The sequence below is a fragment of the Scleropages formosus genome, chromosome 1 (assembly GCF_900964775.1).
Source record: "Scleropages formosus chromosome 1, fSclFor1.1, whole genome shotgun sequence".
Taxonomy (NCBI): Eukaryota; Metazoa; Chordata; class Actinopteri; order Osteoglossiformes; family Osteoglossidae; genus Scleropages; species Scleropages formosus.
Window position 1 is genome coordinate 17,281,837 of NC_041806.1, and position 17,543 is coordinate 17,299,379.

Genomic DNA, 17,543 nt, shown 5'->3' on the forward strand with positions numbered 1-17,543 from the left:
GCAAGGTGCGAGACTTAGCAGGATGCACCATTGCACATATTAACAACAGTGATTTGCTTTGCTGTGTGAGAGATGAACCATCAATTTCAGTAAGTATGTAGTATCCGGCTAATATGAATATGGTGTATGGGACACAAACCATCTCTCTCAGCACTTTGTGTACACTGTTTTATCCGGTTTAAACAAGTAAAGTATGCATTTGCACGTCTGTGTGACTTTGAGTCGTGTCTTCTGCTCTCTCCCATGATGCCAGAGGAAATGATGCTCAGCAGCTCCTCGGTGGGACGGTTTCCCTCTGTTTCCGCCAGAAATGGAGACGATAACGCTCCCAAGCAAGCCTCGGGGAAGGAGCATGCGGGGGGCGGGGGCTGTTGGCGCTGGCTCCAGAAGATGTGCCCCTGCTGCTGCCGCAAGCAGAGCGGGTCCCTGGACATGACTGACACTACCAAACCGGGCCCCGTGGAGGAGGTCCCTATGTTAGACAAGCCGAGCGCTGAGGCCAGCAAACTGGAAGGTGACTTCCGTGTTTTACTGTCCTCTCCTTCTTACTGCTGGTCTTCGTTTTCCTCTGTTGTAGTTTTAGACTGACTGCTCAAAAATTGTGCTCAATCACAAGAAGGCATAATCTGGACAGCACTGACAATGGTGCAATGTGAAATTGGAGTGGCGTTGTGGTTAAAGGTCTAAGGTCCCAGGTTTGAACTGATACAGTAAAAATTACCCAGTTCTATGAATGAGTAAATCACTATATCATACTATACTAACCTAACTTTGTAGTCTGCTTTGAATAAAAGCATCTGCTAAATGTATAAATAATAAAGTCGATTATTTAAAACACACACACACACACACACATTGTTTGAAACTGCTTGTCCCAAGCGGGGTCACGGCGAGCCGAAGCCTAACCCGGCAACACAGGGTGCAGGGCTGGAGGGGGAGGAGACACACCCATGATGGGACACCAGTCTGTCGCAAGGCACCCCAAGTGGGACTCAAACCTCAGACCCACTGGAGAGCAGGACCCGGTCAAAGCCACTGCGCCACCACACCCCCCTCTTATTTAAAACAATAATGAATAATTATTACATGGTCACATTTTTCCTCTTGCTACACTGCTATGCGATGATCTTATTGCAGTGAACACATCTACCACTGTAAGCATTGGCGTAAGCCGTACTTATAATTTAGTGTGTCCAGCACCCGTATGGTATAAATAATAATGTAAAATTAATAATAAATAATAAATATAAATAATGTTTTTTAATGGTTGCAGTTGGCGTGTTTTATGTCTTATGTTCTGCTTAAACAGAACAGAGTGATCCTGGCCAAACGCTACCACAACTGAAGCAGGTGAACGCTAATGATCTTTTCACTGCGCTGTTCCACTGAGATTAATTGTGTTTAACGTCTTTCTCTCCTACTCCGTCTCATGCAGAACTGACGCTGACGGTCCGCTCCGTGGACCTCTTGAAATCAAAAACGGGTGTGAACCGGCGTGAGCATCACACCGACTGTTATCACGACGATGAGCTCATAGTGAGGAGGGGCCAGCCGTTTCAGATAGCCCTTGAGCTTTCACGACCTTTCAAACACAGCACCGACAAACTGCACCTGGAACTCAAGACAGGTGAGTGTAGCCACAAGCTGGTTTCTTTGCCCTCCCTGGAGAATTTGTTTGTGGTTTACCCTGGGATCTGGGTTGGGGTTCCGGTAGGTGCTGTGTTCAATACCCCAACGCTGGTCAACACCAACTGCTGCGTTTCTTCAACTCCTTCATGCACATTCATTTCCCTGCCTGTGAGACACTCACTGCCATTGAGAGCAAGTTCAGAGAAAGTGTTCATGTTTGTTCATGTTAAAGGAAACAGAGAATCTGGTTATTTCATCTGTGTTTTCCTTTCTGTCGCCATGGCGGCGTTACTCTTAATGAGCACATTGGCAGTGCTTCAAGCTGAGGGTAAGGCCCAGGCTTATAAGGTATCTGTACTCCAGGTGTTCTCTAAGGTTTCCTCATAATCTCTTTCCTCTTGTTTTGGTTCACTTAATGGTGTCTTTATTGTCATTTCATTGTGCAAGTGCACAGTGGAAATAAGAGATGGCTTTTTCGGGTTCAAAATCACCCTAATGTCACACCACAGGGTGAACATAGTTCATACATACAAATATAGACTTTTTATATTACAAGTACACAGATACAAATTCAGACGTGATGACAAGGACCTTGTCCACGGGAAAGACAACTCTCCTTGTAGGAGATGTATGTCTGCTTTGTGTCCAAATTGATGAGAAATGTGATGCATTTCCTCTTTAGTTGCCTGGTGTGGGCACTGCAGAGTAACTGCCTGGTGTGGATACTGTAGCTCTGTTTGTGTGTTCATCTAGGTAAACTCCCTCAGGTGTCCAAAGGCACGCATGTCATCATCCCACTGGTGGACGAACTGGAAAATGTCTGCTGGCAGTCCCAGATCACTGAGCAGAGCGGTAACAGAGTCCAGCTGTTGGTCAGTTCTCCACCAAATGCTCTGATTGGGCGCTATCAGCTCACAGTGACCACCGGCTGTGCAAAGGGTGAGGCCACCTCGACGCATGACCCGGCCAGTGACATCTACATGCTGTTCAACCCATGGTGTGAAGGTGAGTCAGCACTCAGTAACCAAGGGCAGCTCAGCCTCGTAACAGTGGCTCATCTCAATGTACGCTGTCGATCTCAAGTGCAGAATTCGCAGTCTTCTGGAAATGTCTGGCTGGCGTTACAATTCTGCTCCACAAATATTACATTTACATTTGTTTGTTTAGCTGACACTTTTCTCCAAATCACCTTATCCAAACACTGTGATTTACCTGTCTATATGGCAGGATAATTTTTATTGGAGCAGTTCTGGTTAAGTACCTTGCTCAAGTGTTCAACAGCAGGAGGGGGGATTCAAACCATTGACCTTTGAATACGCGGCAGCAGCTATAACCAGTACGTCGCCTCGTTCTTCTTGACTTTGCCTCACCTCAGTTAGCCCATTTGTCTGTGTTGCGCTGACTCCCGCAACCGTTTTTTCGGTGAGAACTTCGGTCTCTGCTCATAAACGTTCTGCAGGGAGTGATAAGGAATGTCTCAAATACCAGTGCTGATTCCGAGTGCTTATAATCACTACCACTGGTGCTCTTTTCCCATGAACACTCTCTCCTCATTCCCCTTCTGCCTCCCAGACCTCTTCCCCCACATGGCCCCCTCAGTTAACTCCGCCCCATTCCCACTGATTTCACAAAGCTTCTCGGATAATCGCATCCATGTGTCAGAGGGAAAATAAACAGATGGAGACAGAGTTATGGAGAAGGCCTGTCCTTCTTGGGGGAGTTCTAGACTCACACAGAACTCCACTGCACCAAACGTTCCCCCCCGTGATGTCACACAGTGGAATTCTTTTCCACGGAACTACTTGGTTCTCTCTGCAGTCTCCCATAACTCTGCCTGCTAGCCATTTGGACAGCCTCTTCCGCCTCTTGCTGTGCTTTACTTACTTGGCTTCTTTCATCTGGTGCTCTGAGTGTCCCGAAATGGCAGCAAATCATAAATAAATAAAAACCAGAAGTAAACAAGTACTGGAAGAAGTTTCCTGATGTCTGCAACTCAGTACCTCATGAGGAGTAGTATGTCTTTCTCCACAATTTATCACTGTCCTTCTCACTCCTTACTTCTCTAGGGAAAAGATATTTTTATCATGAAGTGTAATTTTCTCTCTGGTGTATTTACTCTGTCCTTATTAGTGTTTTATGAGTGAAACTTTTTTGATCTCTGATTGTGATGACAAGAGATTGCCCAGGTTGCTTTTTTCCCGAAGACGCGAAAAGCGTTTTCCATTATCATTCTGTCTGTTGCAGGTGACACAGTGTTTATGGACAATGAAGACGAGAGGATGGAGTATGTGCTGAATGACACTGGAAGGATCTACTACGGCACAGAGAAACAGATTGGCGTACGCACCTGGAACTTTGGACAGGTTGGTTTCAGTCGGGTTGGTTAGTGTAGGGCAGGGTGACAACGAAGTATTGATTACCCTCCTCTTTTCCTTCTCAGTTCAGTGAAGGAATCCTACAAGCTTGTCTGTTTATCTTGGAGAAGAGTAAAGTGCAGCCATTTGGCTTTGGAGACTCGGTCAATGTGGTGCGGGTCGTATCTGCCATGGTAAGCAAGGTCTCCATTCTAAGTATAAAATGTAATTCGGTTGAACTGTTTGCAGAGGTCAGATTCATTGGTGCAAATTTTTCTCAGGGTGTTCATAAGTGTGTAGGTGCACCCATATTTGTTGCCTTATCACAGGAAGTACCTTCAGGAAAAATAACATGAGCACTAAGACATAGGGAAAGTCTCTGGAGGCAACTAGATTATTCTGGTCATTATTCTCAAGATATTGAGAATAGACTCAGTGTTTTGTATTCAAAAATATCCTATGACCTCCATCTTAGATCAATTCTCTCGATGACCGAGGGGTCCTTGAAGGGAACTGGTCTGGCGACTATGAAGAAGGGACTTCACCAACGGCATGGAGCGGTAGCGTGGATATCCTGAAAAAGTACTACGCGGAGGGTGGGACACCTGTCAAATACGGACAGTGCTGGGTCTTCTCCGGGGTCACCACTACGGGTAAGATAATGTGTTTGTGTGTGTGTGAGTCTGTGCCCATGCATATCTACAGTATGTGTCCTTTCCAGTTGCAGATCTTTTAAAAGTAGCCTTCATTACTCTGGTCTTTGTACACCTGAGCCTGTGACTATGTTTATAATGGAGCTGTTCAAGCATCACATGTTTAATATTTTGAAGCAGTCCAGCCTTGACACCGTTGCTGAAAATATAGCCAATAACTGCTCTCACTTGTCTCATACCTGGCTGTGAGATGTGCGAATGCCTTTGAGTGGGATTGTTTACTCAAAGGACCGCACATCTCAGCTCAGCACAAGGAGTAACCAGTGACACAGGGTCCCTGCTGATGCTTTAACAAAAATCAAGGCCGCCCATTTTAGACACCGTGGAACCGGAAGAGAACGGGTCTAAAGCTCAACTCCAGCTCTAGAACCCTTGAGCAAGGTACTTACCTGAAATTGCTCCAGTGAAATTACCCACCTGTATAAATTCTCAGCTAAATGAAGAAGTATAAATGCAGTTCTTTTTGTGTGAAACTGCAGAATTTCAGGAAACTGTTCAAAGATCCTTTGAACCCTCCTTCTTTTGCAATGCTTCTGTTTCAGTTGGTGTCTCAGAAAAGGCCCATTCATGACTTAATGTGGACATTGACAGAATTGTGGTCCTGTGACTAATTCTGAACCGTAGAGACTGAGTGACTTACTCAACTGCAGAGACAGATAGGCAAACAAAATGTGCCCCAGTTTATGGTAGCATTTGTATTTTCCCTCAGTGCTACGGTGTCTAGGCATCGCTTGTCGCAGTGTGACAAACTTCCAGTCTGCCCACGACACGGATGTCTCCCTGACAACAGACGTATATTTTGATGAGAATATGGAGCCTCTTGATCGCCTCAACACCGACTCTGTCTGGTGAGGGGTCCTTCGCTATTGCAGTGTCACGCATGTGCTGGAGTCCTATCTGTGCTTCCCTATTGGAGAGAAGAATGGACGAGCTGGATTAGAAGTTATCAAAATTTAAACTGAAGTCACCCATTTATCATCACTCTGTATTACGGATGAGAAGTTCAGCAATATGTTTGTTAAATAATTCCTAACCATCAGATCTACTAGTTTTTACACTGATTTTACACTGTATGAACCCTACCTGGTGCATGTCTCATTTCCTCCTTCTGTCTCCTAATTTTGCAAATGCAGGAACTTTCACGTGTGGAATGACTGCTGGATGGCACGTCCTGATCTGCCCCCAGGCATGGGGGGCTGGCAGGCTGTGGACTCCACCCCCCAGGAGACCAGTCAGGGCACTTTCTGCTGCGGCCCAGCTTCTGTCAACGCTATCCGCACTGGCCAGGTCTATCTCAAGCACGACACGCCCTTTGTGTTCGCAGAGGTACTTCCCGTTTTTCCTCTTTTCTCCTCAACACATGCTCGTCTTCTCAGGGCTTTACGTTTGCCTTACCATAGTGCTATATCCAAACAGTCAGACGTTAATTTATTCACTTGTTTAGAAGATGCTTATTTACTTAGTTGATTGTTTTACGCTTTCTCAGTAGATATTTACTGAGGCAATTCAAGATAATCGAGTACGCGATGAGTCCTCATCCGGTACGATATCCTTAACCAGTATGTCTGTTGCGTTTCCTCCTTTTGGGATCCAGGTGAACAGTGACAAGATCTACTGGCAGAGGAATCTTGATAGCACATTCAGCCAGATCTACATTGAGAAGAAGGCAGTGGGCCACTGCATCAGCACCAAGGCAGTAGGCTCTGATGAACGGATGGACATCACCGACCTCTACAAGTACCCAGAGGGTGAGGAGTAGAAGGCTTAAGATGACACCAAGGATGGGAGTCAGTGCTTTTAAACATTACAAAGACCCATTGGAAGGGAGGTAGTGTGGTGGTTAGAGCCATTACCTTTGACAAATGCATCCACAGAATAAAGTTTCCTTATAATTATAGTAAATGAGGGGCAGGATGTTCTGTAGTGGTCAGAGTTACTGCCTTTGGACTCAGAGGCTGCAGAGTGCTGTCTTACTTACCATTGTCCTGTGTAAGTCCAACTCTAACAAACATACTTTTTGTACTCTTTCCCATCAGACACAGAGGAAGAACGCATTGCTGTGGAGACCGCCAGCCGATATGGCTCCAGGCCTGAGACGTACTCCTCGCCTGCAGCCGAGGATGTGCAAATTGAAGTTGTAATGGAGGGTGAGGGGCCACGCATGGGGGCCGATGCCCAGCTCAAAATCGTGCTGCGCAATCAGAGCAGGCATCCGCGCCGTGCCACCCTCCACAGCCAGGTGGCAGTGATGTACTACACGGGTGTTCTCAAGGGCACCATCAAGAGGGAGAAGCTTCCAGTTGAACTCATGCCCAGTGAAGGTGAGAAAGTGGCTTCTTTTGTTACTCTGAGTTTCTAGAGAGATGGATGGATGGAGGAATGGAATGGTGAGGGAGTACCACAGTAACACTTCCATCTCCACCCCATCTAGTAAAGACCATTGAGTGGGTTCTGCCATATGACCAGTACCAGGACCAACTGGTAGACCAGGCGGCACTTATGCTGACACTATCGGGCCGTGTCAGTGAGACCCAACAAGTTCTGGCTACGCAGCACAACTTCCGACTCCGCACTCCGGATCTCACAATCACGGTAAGTCCGCTTGTACGGAGACCAGTTCTATAAAATCAGTACACAAGAACGACATTAACATTTTAGCCAAGACCGTTTTCACAATCATAACTTTTAAAGGTACATCTAAAGCAATTTGCATAATTTCTTCAGTACGTCAACTAATCAGAGGTATTGTTCTAAAAGAGAGAATGGCACATGAGGTCTGCAGAGCCGTTTGATAAAATTGTGGGTTTTGTCTTCCCAGCCTGTAGGGGAGGCTGTGGTTGGGAAGGAGATGGCTGCCAAAATCTCGTTTACCAACCCGCTACCGCGGACACTGAAGTCCGTTTTGTTCCGAGTGGAAGGCCTGGGGCTGCAGAACGTGCGCGAGATTGCTGTGGGGTGAGACACCTTCCCGATGCCCATCCGTCTCATTGTGTGTCTTGTCCTGTGTGTACCCCAGTGACTCAGTGACCCTGGCTATGGTTTGCTTTGGTAGCAAAATGTTAGCGGTCCTTTGTGATGCTACCTCCTTTACATTATTGTTAAGTTGCTTAACTAACACAGTTGGGCAGTTCAAGTGAAAATATTAAAATTACTGAAGCACTCCAATATGGTAAAATATAATGGTAATATAATGACAATATAATTTTGGAATTTAGGGTTCTGTCTCCAAACTCCAGTCTCTTAAATAGTATTCTTTGTCATGCATGTCTCATGCATGTGTCATTCCGCTTTTCTCTCTTGTGTAGCACCTTCTATTTATTTATTTCGCTTGTGCGTCTCCACAGTGACTTACAATGTTAAGCTCCAGCCAATAAGAAAACTACATTTCCTACTGCCTCTGTATTTCCAGCACCCTCTCTGTCCCTTTCTGGCCCATTTTTCTTTAACTTAAAACCCATCAGTTCCAAGCCCATTTCCTAGGGCGATGCACTACATGTTGGACAGTGCCCCCTTGCTGGGGGGTATCACAGTGCAGGTGGCCCAGTAAATTGACGCACCTCACCTTTATCTCTCTCCTTCAGGGACGTGGGCAGCCATTGCAGTGTGACCCTGACGGAACACTTTGTCCCTACGCTGCCAGGCCCCAGGAAGCTGGTGGCCTCCCTTGACTGCAGGCAGCTCACGCAGGTTCACGGTGTGGCCGACATCCTGGTCAAGGAGAAGTGAGGCTCCTGCTTGGCATCTGGCAGCTTCCTGCTGCCTCTTAGGCTCTATGTGTTTTGACTTATTCTCTCTCCTTCCTCTGTGTGTGTGTGTGTGTGTGTGTGTGTGTGTGTGTGTGTGTGTGTGTGAAAGCCAGTGACTCTGTGGCGTTGACATATTACTGTGATTTCATGTACAGTATGTATGGGGTTCCACAAATTTTTCGCATTACAGGCAGTATTAACGTCCTGAAGGACTGTCTGCAACAGAGGACAATGGAGTATCATTAACAAGCCTTCATGCTTTCCCCCACACATGCTATCAACTGTATAATTGTTATTATACATTAGTCATTTTAAGTGTTTAACACGATCTGTTTCAAAAGGTGCTTGTAGAAAAGAATTAAATATAAGAGAATTCAGATGACATAGTTTGAAATTATGAAGACTGTGGTATTGGATGTCTTGTATTGTTAGTTATTATTGTGTGTTGTTACAATGAAATATTTGTAAATGTTTAATGCTAAATCTATTAATTCATAGGACAGTGAAGCTTATACTGTATGGGTAAACATTGTGGGACTGTAGTGATGCATCCTCATTGTTTCAGCTGTACAATATTTTTACTTATTAACAGAATGTGAATGTGAATCCTTGAGTGCTTACAGAGAGCAATTCTCCTAAGTATTCGTGTCCAATGCCGACAGCATGAATATGCTTTCTATTAGACATACAAAATGTGTGATTTAGGGCAGTTTTGGTGTAAAATATCAAGGGCTTCATGGCATTTTGTTTCTGTGTCTCCCCATAATTGTAAGTGTGGGTTAGCAATTGTGTAAAGGTGGTCCTAATTTCTGGCACTTGCACAAATTATGATCGCTCTTATTTTGTCATTGTTAATTACTCTTGTCACAACACTAGACGTCGATTTATTTATTTGCTCATCTGTGTCTCCTGTTGAGGAAACAAAAGTATACGTGTACTCTATTTCAAAAACCTGTCCATCGGAGTATGTGAGATTCAAAATAATTTCTAGTGCAGTACATAAAAAATATTTCAGAATGTGTGTCTGGGGGGGGGGGGTGCGGTGGCGCAGTGGGTTGGACCACAGTCCTGCTGTCCGGTGGGTCTGGGGTTCGAGTCCCGCTTGGGGTGCCTTGTGCCGGACTGGCGTCCCGTCCTGGGTGTGTCCCCTCCCCCTCTGGCCTTACGCCCTGTGTTGTAGGCTCCGGTTCCCCGTGACCCCGTATGGGACGAGCGGTTCTGAAAATGTGTGTGTGTGTGTGTGTGTGTGTGTCTGAGGGCAGAGTGAAGGAGCAGTTTGCAGTAAGGGGTTGAATGTGTGAATGTTGAACATGTGTTTTGTTTTCTTTTGTGTGCCTCTTCTGCATTAAATGTATGGGAAGCTCAATGATGAAGACAGAAGAGCTCTTTAGCCGGTAGGTCTGTTCTCAGCTTCCTGGCCTTAGTGATGCTCAACATCACTATAAAACGCTGTAAATCTTGCTGGATGCACCATTCTGCCAGGCTTCAGTAACCAGCCCAGAATGATACCGGGAGGACAACCGGGATAGTGCAGTGTGACCTCAGCAAGGTGGGACAACCCAGCCTCCTTTGCTGGCGAATTTAAGAAAATGGATTTGTAATTTTGTACTATTTATCTATATATCCTGTTTTTTTTTTTTTACAGTGGTGTGAATAAAATGTATTTCAATTTACTGTAAGATCACTGTTTTTTTTCCAGTTTCTCTGGATACATACTCCCCAGCTCAGTAGTTTGCTAGAGTATTTATTCCCAAGTTCCTCATTCATCAGTCTTGATTGAATTAAGCTGCATGACTGAAATCATGTGAAAGCAGAGTTGTGTAATTGACCCTCGTCCCAAATTTGCAGTACAGGAGTTAGTCAAAAGATGAGAAAACTGAGTGAAATATTTTCTGCCTACTTATTTCATTGCTTGATCAAAACAAACCGTAATAAATGGCTGTACACCTCATTTCAGCAGTCTTTTATATTTATATGGTTACAGTATAAGCAGGGTACAATAATTACAGATTATAAACAATTATAAAAAAATACTAAGGTGTCAGATTGGTTTAAAGGGCAAAACTAGTACAGAAAAACAGCAAGAAAAAATAGAAATAATGATACTAATAAATGTATAATACTAATAAAATGTAGGTGAGCTATAGTTAAATCCTCAAAGAAACACTTGTGGATAAAAATGCAGTTGTATCCTGATTCCCAGAAAGAATGTTGTCAAAAAAGGTCTCGAGGGATTTAAATAGTATAATGAGAGATAAATCAATTCTGAATCATCTTTATTTGAAGGTAATTACCATTTCATGTTTATTTTTACCAGCGAGCACCGAGTGCTGCTTTACCACAGTAAACTGTCCAGTGCAGAACACCAGGGTACACTCTGGACAGGATGCCTGTCCACAGAAACATTGCCACAGTGAAAATAGAATAAAAGGAGAGTCGCAGACCTTAAATAGTCCCTAAAAAGGAAATGACTATGAGACAATGTTTTCTCTATCATAGAAAGAATGAATGCTTGGATGCAAAGCCTTATGTAACCCCCTATTCGGACCCTTGACCCTCATCACTCTCCCTGCTGGGAAATCCTGATACACTCCCCAAGGTGTAGAGAAATCTGTGAGCGTCAGGCACCCTGCTGCTGACTGGCGAGTTGCTCACTGACTGTACATGTGCTGTCATAACGTGACATCACCGGTGGGATGACAGGTGAACCATGTACGTTCACCTTCCATAAGAACGGGGCCTGCGGCACTTGTGTGCCATCAGGATGACTGGTGAGAGGTGTGATGTGACGTGTTGATACTGGCGCAGGTGTGTCATGGCGTGAGAAAGGCAACCAAGGAGCCCATGGAACTCCTTAACGCAGGTCCAGGCAAGCAACTCGCAACAAGGCATCACTGTACAGTCCTCTGTATTCATAATAAATATAAATCAACATGCAACAGTTCTTACATTTTATATTCTACTGATCCACCAAATACTTATTTTTGATATCTAGCAATTACATCAACTATTGTTAAGTCGATATAAATTCAAAATGAACCAAATTAACATTTTTTTCACATTTTTTCATGCATTTATTTGACACCGGGATTGAAAAAACACAAGTTTTTTTTTTCATAAAAGCAATGTGATGTTTTTTGTGTCGTTCAAACTGCATTTTTTATGATGTATGGACCAGTGTTGAAGAACAGCACTATCACAAAGGTAGTGTCCCATACTCCCCGTCCACGTGCAGCGTCATCCACATTGGTGATTTAATCAGCAATCTGGTTAAACCAGGCAGAAGAATAATCTGTAACATCATACTGAAGACTGCAAATTGATATCATCCATTTTAGTTTTAAAAATGGCCAACAGAAATTAACTGCATTAATTTGTTTTTCAATATGCAGTACTACAAAAATGAGGCAACAAACTATGCTCACTTCAAGCTCACTGTAACTATTACTTAAGAACAGGCAAATCACAGTTTTATGGCACCACCTAAAGTTCTTTATTGAAACAATGAGGTATAAAATACAGGCAGTGTATGAAAACACAGTACTGATACAACAGTGTACAGGTCACTCTTAACAATCTGACCCACTGATGGTCCCAGTCAAGAGTTTCTCTTCAATGATGGGATGATGTAAAACAGGAAGTCATGTCGTTCATCCGGATTAATACCCCGTGCATGACAACTGCCCAGCGTTAATGAACCTTGGAGAGTAAACTGAACTAAATGTCTACATATACACCTATTTTACATGTTACAAATGAAGAAACATGATGGAGTCAATTAGTAAAAAGGAAGACTGTTTCTACATGGTAAAATGGGATCAGACACAGAAAAAAGAAGTATGAAAGCAGCGTTACTGATGGCCCTGACATCACAGCACCAGGAACTCGCACCCCAAGAAGAGCCCCCTGGTCCCGTTAATCACAGAGTACATGTTGAAGTACATCCCAAAAGACATACACTGCATACAGTACCACAAGTGCTGCACCGCAATACAGTTTCAGCATTGCTTTTTTCCTCCTTCAAAGAATCAGTCAGATTTGCTGCACCACGATATCAGAGACACTGGTTTCTGGAAGGTACCATTAACACTGGGATATTTTCATTCAGTGAAATTGCCTAATTCAAAAATCAAACTCCCCTTATGTTGTTCCCAGTATATGGTAGCTGGAGAGCATTTTGCCAACCCTCATCTGAAGCTTATTAAACTAAAAAACAATTACGAAGTTCTGCATTCAAAAGATGCATAAATTGTTTCCCTGCTGGAATTACAACAGCATTTTCAATATGTATACACTGTATTATACTATTCAAATGTTTGCATTGTCTCCCCATTCTGGGTCTTCAAGGTCAAACACTGAAATCAGACTCCTTACAAACTTCTGCTCTGCTGCCCGACAGACCAAGACACACACACAAACACTCCTTAGTATCTCTCTCTCACATGCACAGGCTGTTAGTCTACAGAACTACATATATTCTGCACCACCCTGTTGAACTCCTGTGGCTGATCAGCGTAGACATGATGAGAGGCATCATCTATGACCTGAAACAGAAACAGGAAATTGGAGAAAAATTAAGACACTCCTTAGCCTCTTGGTGCTGTCTGCGCCACTTAAAATTTGGAAGAAATCATGAACTCTTGCATAAAATTAAGTAAAATATTTTATTGTTTGAGTCAAGGTTAAGCCAAAGCCCGGCACAGAGTTCCACCAGGAACAGGAAGTGACAAGCTTCCCAAAAGAAGAGAGATATTTATGGCAAAAAGGACCTCATGTCCACTGCATGATGGGAGCTCATTCACCACTGAGATTGAGGGGAAAAACAAATGGTCCAATAAGGTGTAAAAAAATGAGAGCGCAGCCTGTCTCTTCCAAGGCCGGTCATAAATTCCCTACCCTACACCGTTAAAGGAACAATAAAACGCTAAGGATAAGGCAACATCGGAGCCCACAAAGTGGAACAAAGAGGTACATGATGAAAGGTAAGGAGCCGTTTAAGTGCCGGACGGAAAGTTAATGCAGGTGGATCCCGGCATTGGTTTCAGCAAAGAAGAGGATGCTGCAAAACTAAGTGAACAGATCCAGACATCACCGTAGAAGAATCTTCCCAGAGCTTTCCACAAACTTGGTCATATTGCGCCCCTACCCAGCATCCCTCGTACACACGCTTGCTCAGCTCACTCACCACAGTGTGAGTATAGCTCTTGGGTCTCAGATCCTCCATGTGAAGTCCAGAGCTGCTGTCCACCCAGGATCGTGACCCATACAGCAGGGTGACAGGCAGGGTGGGGGACAGCAGGTGAACTCTTTGCAGCATAGGTCTCTTGGCCCAGCCCAAGGACTCGGACATGGCCCTGAAGCCCACTTCTCCACTAGGGGGCACCGATAGAAAATGAATGCATGTAACCACTGTCATCATTTACAACAATCACTTACAGTATCAGTATTACACTGGGATGCTGTCACTCTTCACCAAGTTCCAACTTCGACACAATATACCTTGGGCTCTGGGCATTACAGTGGTAGATGTACTCAGTCATGGTGGTGTCATCAAACAGGTCCTCAAACTTGCTTTTGAAATCTGGACGGAATCTATTCACCAGCCCTGGTCCTGGGAAAATAACTGTAAATCAGTATTGTTCTCCACTGATTTTTTTGCTCTTTACCTACTGTACTACAACACCACGCGTCAGCAAAACTGAAATGACACCGACTAAATTGGGCCACAGGGAAAGAAAAAAAAAAAAATCAGTTTTAATTCATGACGTGCATCAGCATTCTTACTCGCTCATCGCTGATACCTACTCCACATTCATCCCTCTCTGCACCTGCCGTTTTGTACGCCATGTACCCGCAATAGCCGGCCCCTGTCACCGCCCCCCTCTGCCCTCCACCCAGTTCTTACCCCAGGGTCCTGCTGCTCGGATGACTGCCAGAGGGTTGAACAGAGACACCACTGATGCCACTGCTTTCACCCATCGGGGAGGGGCCTGCCTCTTCACTGCTGACCCTTGACCCCCTGTCTCGGCTTCACTGCCAAGCTTGGGGCGCTCAGGGAATCCCCAGGGGTCCACCAGGATGAGATGAGCGACCCTTGGAGAAGCAGAAATCCACTTTTACACATTCATACGTAGTAATAAATGCATCAAAATCAGTGGGGTAAATTACTACCCAAACTGTTACTCCTCTGGAAAAAAGAACATCTCAGACCACCATGTGGCCCTCGTGAACCATCACCTGTCAATCACTGGTGATCATCAGGGCTAACTTATTGGCAAATCTCACCTCTCAGGGTACTGGATGGCATAAGATGTTGCCAGGTAACCCCCCAGACTGTGGCCCAGTAGGACCATATGCTGCACACCCAAGGTTGCCCTCCATTCTTCGATGGAGCGCACAAACTGCTCTTCAGCCAGGGCCGCGTCCGAGGGGAAATGGGGCCGCGAGCTGCGACCAAAGCCCAGCAGGTCGAACACGTGGAGCATGCGCGAGTGACAGAGAGAGTCCAGGTTTTGAATCCAAAGACCGACCCCACCTCCAAAGCCATGGACCATCACCAGGGGTGTCTGAGAGCCTGGAAAACAAAAAGATGGTTTGTGGAACATGGAGTTCTCACTGCCTGAAGACACACACGAACAAAACACTGACAACATATGGCTCTTCAATTCTTCAAACTTAATTCTAACTGCAGAGGATCCTTCCTTTCTTAAGTTTACTTGAGAGAGAAAACTTTAAAACTTCAAAAAATGTTTCCCATGTGAACACACCAAGAGTAGGCAGATCTGAATATTCTTAAACAGAGACAGAAAAAGAATACTCAGCTGTGCCTCTAAAACTTAAAAGGGGCAGGAATGCTTCTATGTAAATAATTTGAATATCTTGGGATGTCCAAGTTCATTTAAAAAAAAAAAAAAAAAAATCTACCTTATTCCAGCACAAGTTAATAGGACATTTCCAGGGACAGCTAAGATTTGTGAGGCCAATCCAGGGGCTTTCAAATGTTTATTCTGGAATTGCGTCAGGAAGGAAGCTTAATGGAGGGACATCCATTCAGCTATTTAATAAACTTTGAAGAAAAAGCGAGATTTACCCCCTCTGATCGTGAACCTCCCACCACAAACACGCGGTTGACTCAGAGTCAAAACACAAGTTAATTGTCGACTTGTGGGACACTCTAAATGAACTCTGCAAGATTAGGTAACATTTTTGGACCACCTTACACTGGGCTGAATGAGCATCCCTGCTCATGGCTGTAACCCTTTGCTTTCGAGTTGTAGCACTTGTAACACAGTTACCTGACACTGACTGCATGCGGGAGTTCTTGTTTGCCACCGTGAGGGTCCATATCCTGTCCTGGCTCGGTAAGGTCACATACCTGGCCCAGAGGTCATTCTGAATACCTGGTAAAAGGAGATGTAAGGCGAGTCACCACGGCAGCATTTTACTGGAGTGAAGAGCAGGGTACATCTACTGCATTTTGAGAGCAAGTCAAAACAAGAAAACTTATTTAGTACTTATGACCAACAACCTAGAGATATGGCAAACGAGTTTGTATAATTACATTTACATTCATTCATTTAGCTGACACTTCAAAGTGACTTACACTGGTAAGCTCCTTTACAATTATTTACCCATTTACACAGCTACGTAATTGTACTGGAGCAACTTGGGAGTAAATACCTTGCTCTAGGGTACTACAGCCGCCCTAATAACGTGAAACACTAATGTGGTATCACACACTTCTGGCATTTCTGTAGCAGTTGGTAGCGTAGTGGTTAGAGCTGCTGCCTTTGGATCCAAAGGTCACAAGTCCAAATCCAACCTGAAGCAGTAGTACCCTAGAGTAAAGTACTTACCATAAGTTCTGTCCAGTAAAGTTACCTAATTATATAAATGGGTAAATATGTGTAAGTAGCTTTATATTATTTACTTTAGAGAGAATTCCAAAAGTTCCAGTTTCCCTAAAGAACATGACTAGATTTTCCATCTTGGCCTTTTAATGACCATCTCAATATTTGTCCAGTTTTTGGCCAATATTCTCGTCCTCGTGGACAAAACCTCTGGAGGTAAAAACACAAGGCAGGAGCTCACAGGCCAGGATCTTTGCCTCGATGCTCTTCAGGAGGGACGCGGACGTCGGTCTCCAGGAAGGCCACCGGATCCAGCTGGATGGGGCCCTGAGACAGAGGAGGACACCGTGAGGACAGGATGACCCAAAAGGGACTTATGACCTTTAAAGAACTTCTTAAACTGTACTGTCCACATATTTGTATAAGAAAGCAGATAACAGACATATTTTCACCTAATGTTTGGTCTGAGAACAAAACGACCTAATTTCTGTGGTTAACAGCAGCTAATTTAATGAGAAATAATAAAAAGATAAATAAGAAAATATAGGACATTGTGTGACCACATCCTCCTGCACAGCAAATCACCTGTGTCTGTGTGTGTGAGAAACTCACACAAACACACCACTGGGAAATAACTGCAGACAGGCGTCACTCAGAATGACACCACATTTTCATTTTCAGCTCATAAAAACACGGATCATTATCTCGTGGGCGCAACAAAACAAATAGAGGAGCGCCGAACTCGCGAGAACTTATCGCCACGGCAATCCGGAAGCACGAATTTCTCTCACTGAACCATTTTTCTCAATGAATGACAGCAAGCAAAGCAGCAAATATTAACATTTAATAATTCATATTAAACTCACGTTAAAAACCGCAGAGCATGAACTCAACATACAAATCGCAGACTTAAGGAAACTCGTTAATACATAAAAATAAGTAAAAGAGTGGATACTTCATCTTCTTATCGTCATTCTTTGCATCATGTTGTTGCCATTAACTTAGTACTAAACCACTGAAAACATTTAATCTGATCGTGACTGCAACATCTGTCACTAATAATGTTAACTTATGTTACTTACTCTATGTCAGTTTCGTCCTCCATTAGAGTAGGCAAAAAGCACTAGTCATGGAATGACACACTCAAACATAGTAAACATGTCACTACGTTACGTGTACTAGAACCTATTGACTACAATCGAATGTTATGAAAGTTTCCTTTAAGCCTACCACGCCCCTTTCTGATTTGGT

The 17,543-nt window shown here is 44.2% G+C and overlaps 2 protein-coding genes across 2 annotated transcripts; one reads left to right on the forward strand and one right to left on the reverse strand.

Moving 5' to 3' along the window:
• The first annotated feature begins 246 nt into the window (after nucleotides 1-246).
• LOC108937939 (protein-glutamine gamma-glutamyltransferase K-like) lies at nucleotides 247-9,037 on the forward strand. The gene is made up of 13 exons (XM_018758175.2): nucleotides 247-514; nucleotides 1,436-1,627; nucleotides 2,383-2,634; nucleotides 3,874-3,992; nucleotides 4,070-4,177; nucleotides 4,459-4,636; nucleotides 5,406-5,544; nucleotides 5,830-6,022; nucleotides 6,291-6,444; nucleotides 6,733-7,017; nucleotides 7,128-7,288; nucleotides 7,515-7,651; nucleotides 8,278-9,037. The coding sequence occupies exons 1-13, from the start codon at nucleotides 247-249 to the stop codon at nucleotides 8,420-8,422; spliced, it is 2,331 nt and encodes a 776-aa protein (XP_018613691.2). The 3' UTR covers nucleotides 8,423-9,037.
• A 3,199-nt stretch (nucleotides 9,038-12,236) lies between these two features.
• On the reverse strand, nucleotides 12,237-17,487 carry LOC108937822 (protein ABHD4-like). The gene is made up of 8 exons (XM_018757995.2): nucleotides 17,375-17,487; nucleotides 16,534-16,619; nucleotides 15,738-15,842; nucleotides 14,728-15,016; nucleotides 14,348-14,535; nucleotides 13,942-14,053; nucleotides 13,628-13,814; nucleotides 12,237-12,986 (listed from the first exon to the last, which is right to left on the reverse strand). Exons 1-8 carry the CDS (start codon nucleotides 17,395-17,397, stop codon nucleotides 12,897-12,899), a joined length of 1,080 nt encoding a protein of 359 aa, XP_018613511.2. The 5' UTR covers nucleotides 17,398-17,487; the 3' UTR covers nucleotides 12,237-12,896.
• Between the last annotated feature and the right edge of the window lie 56 nt (nucleotides 17,488-17,543).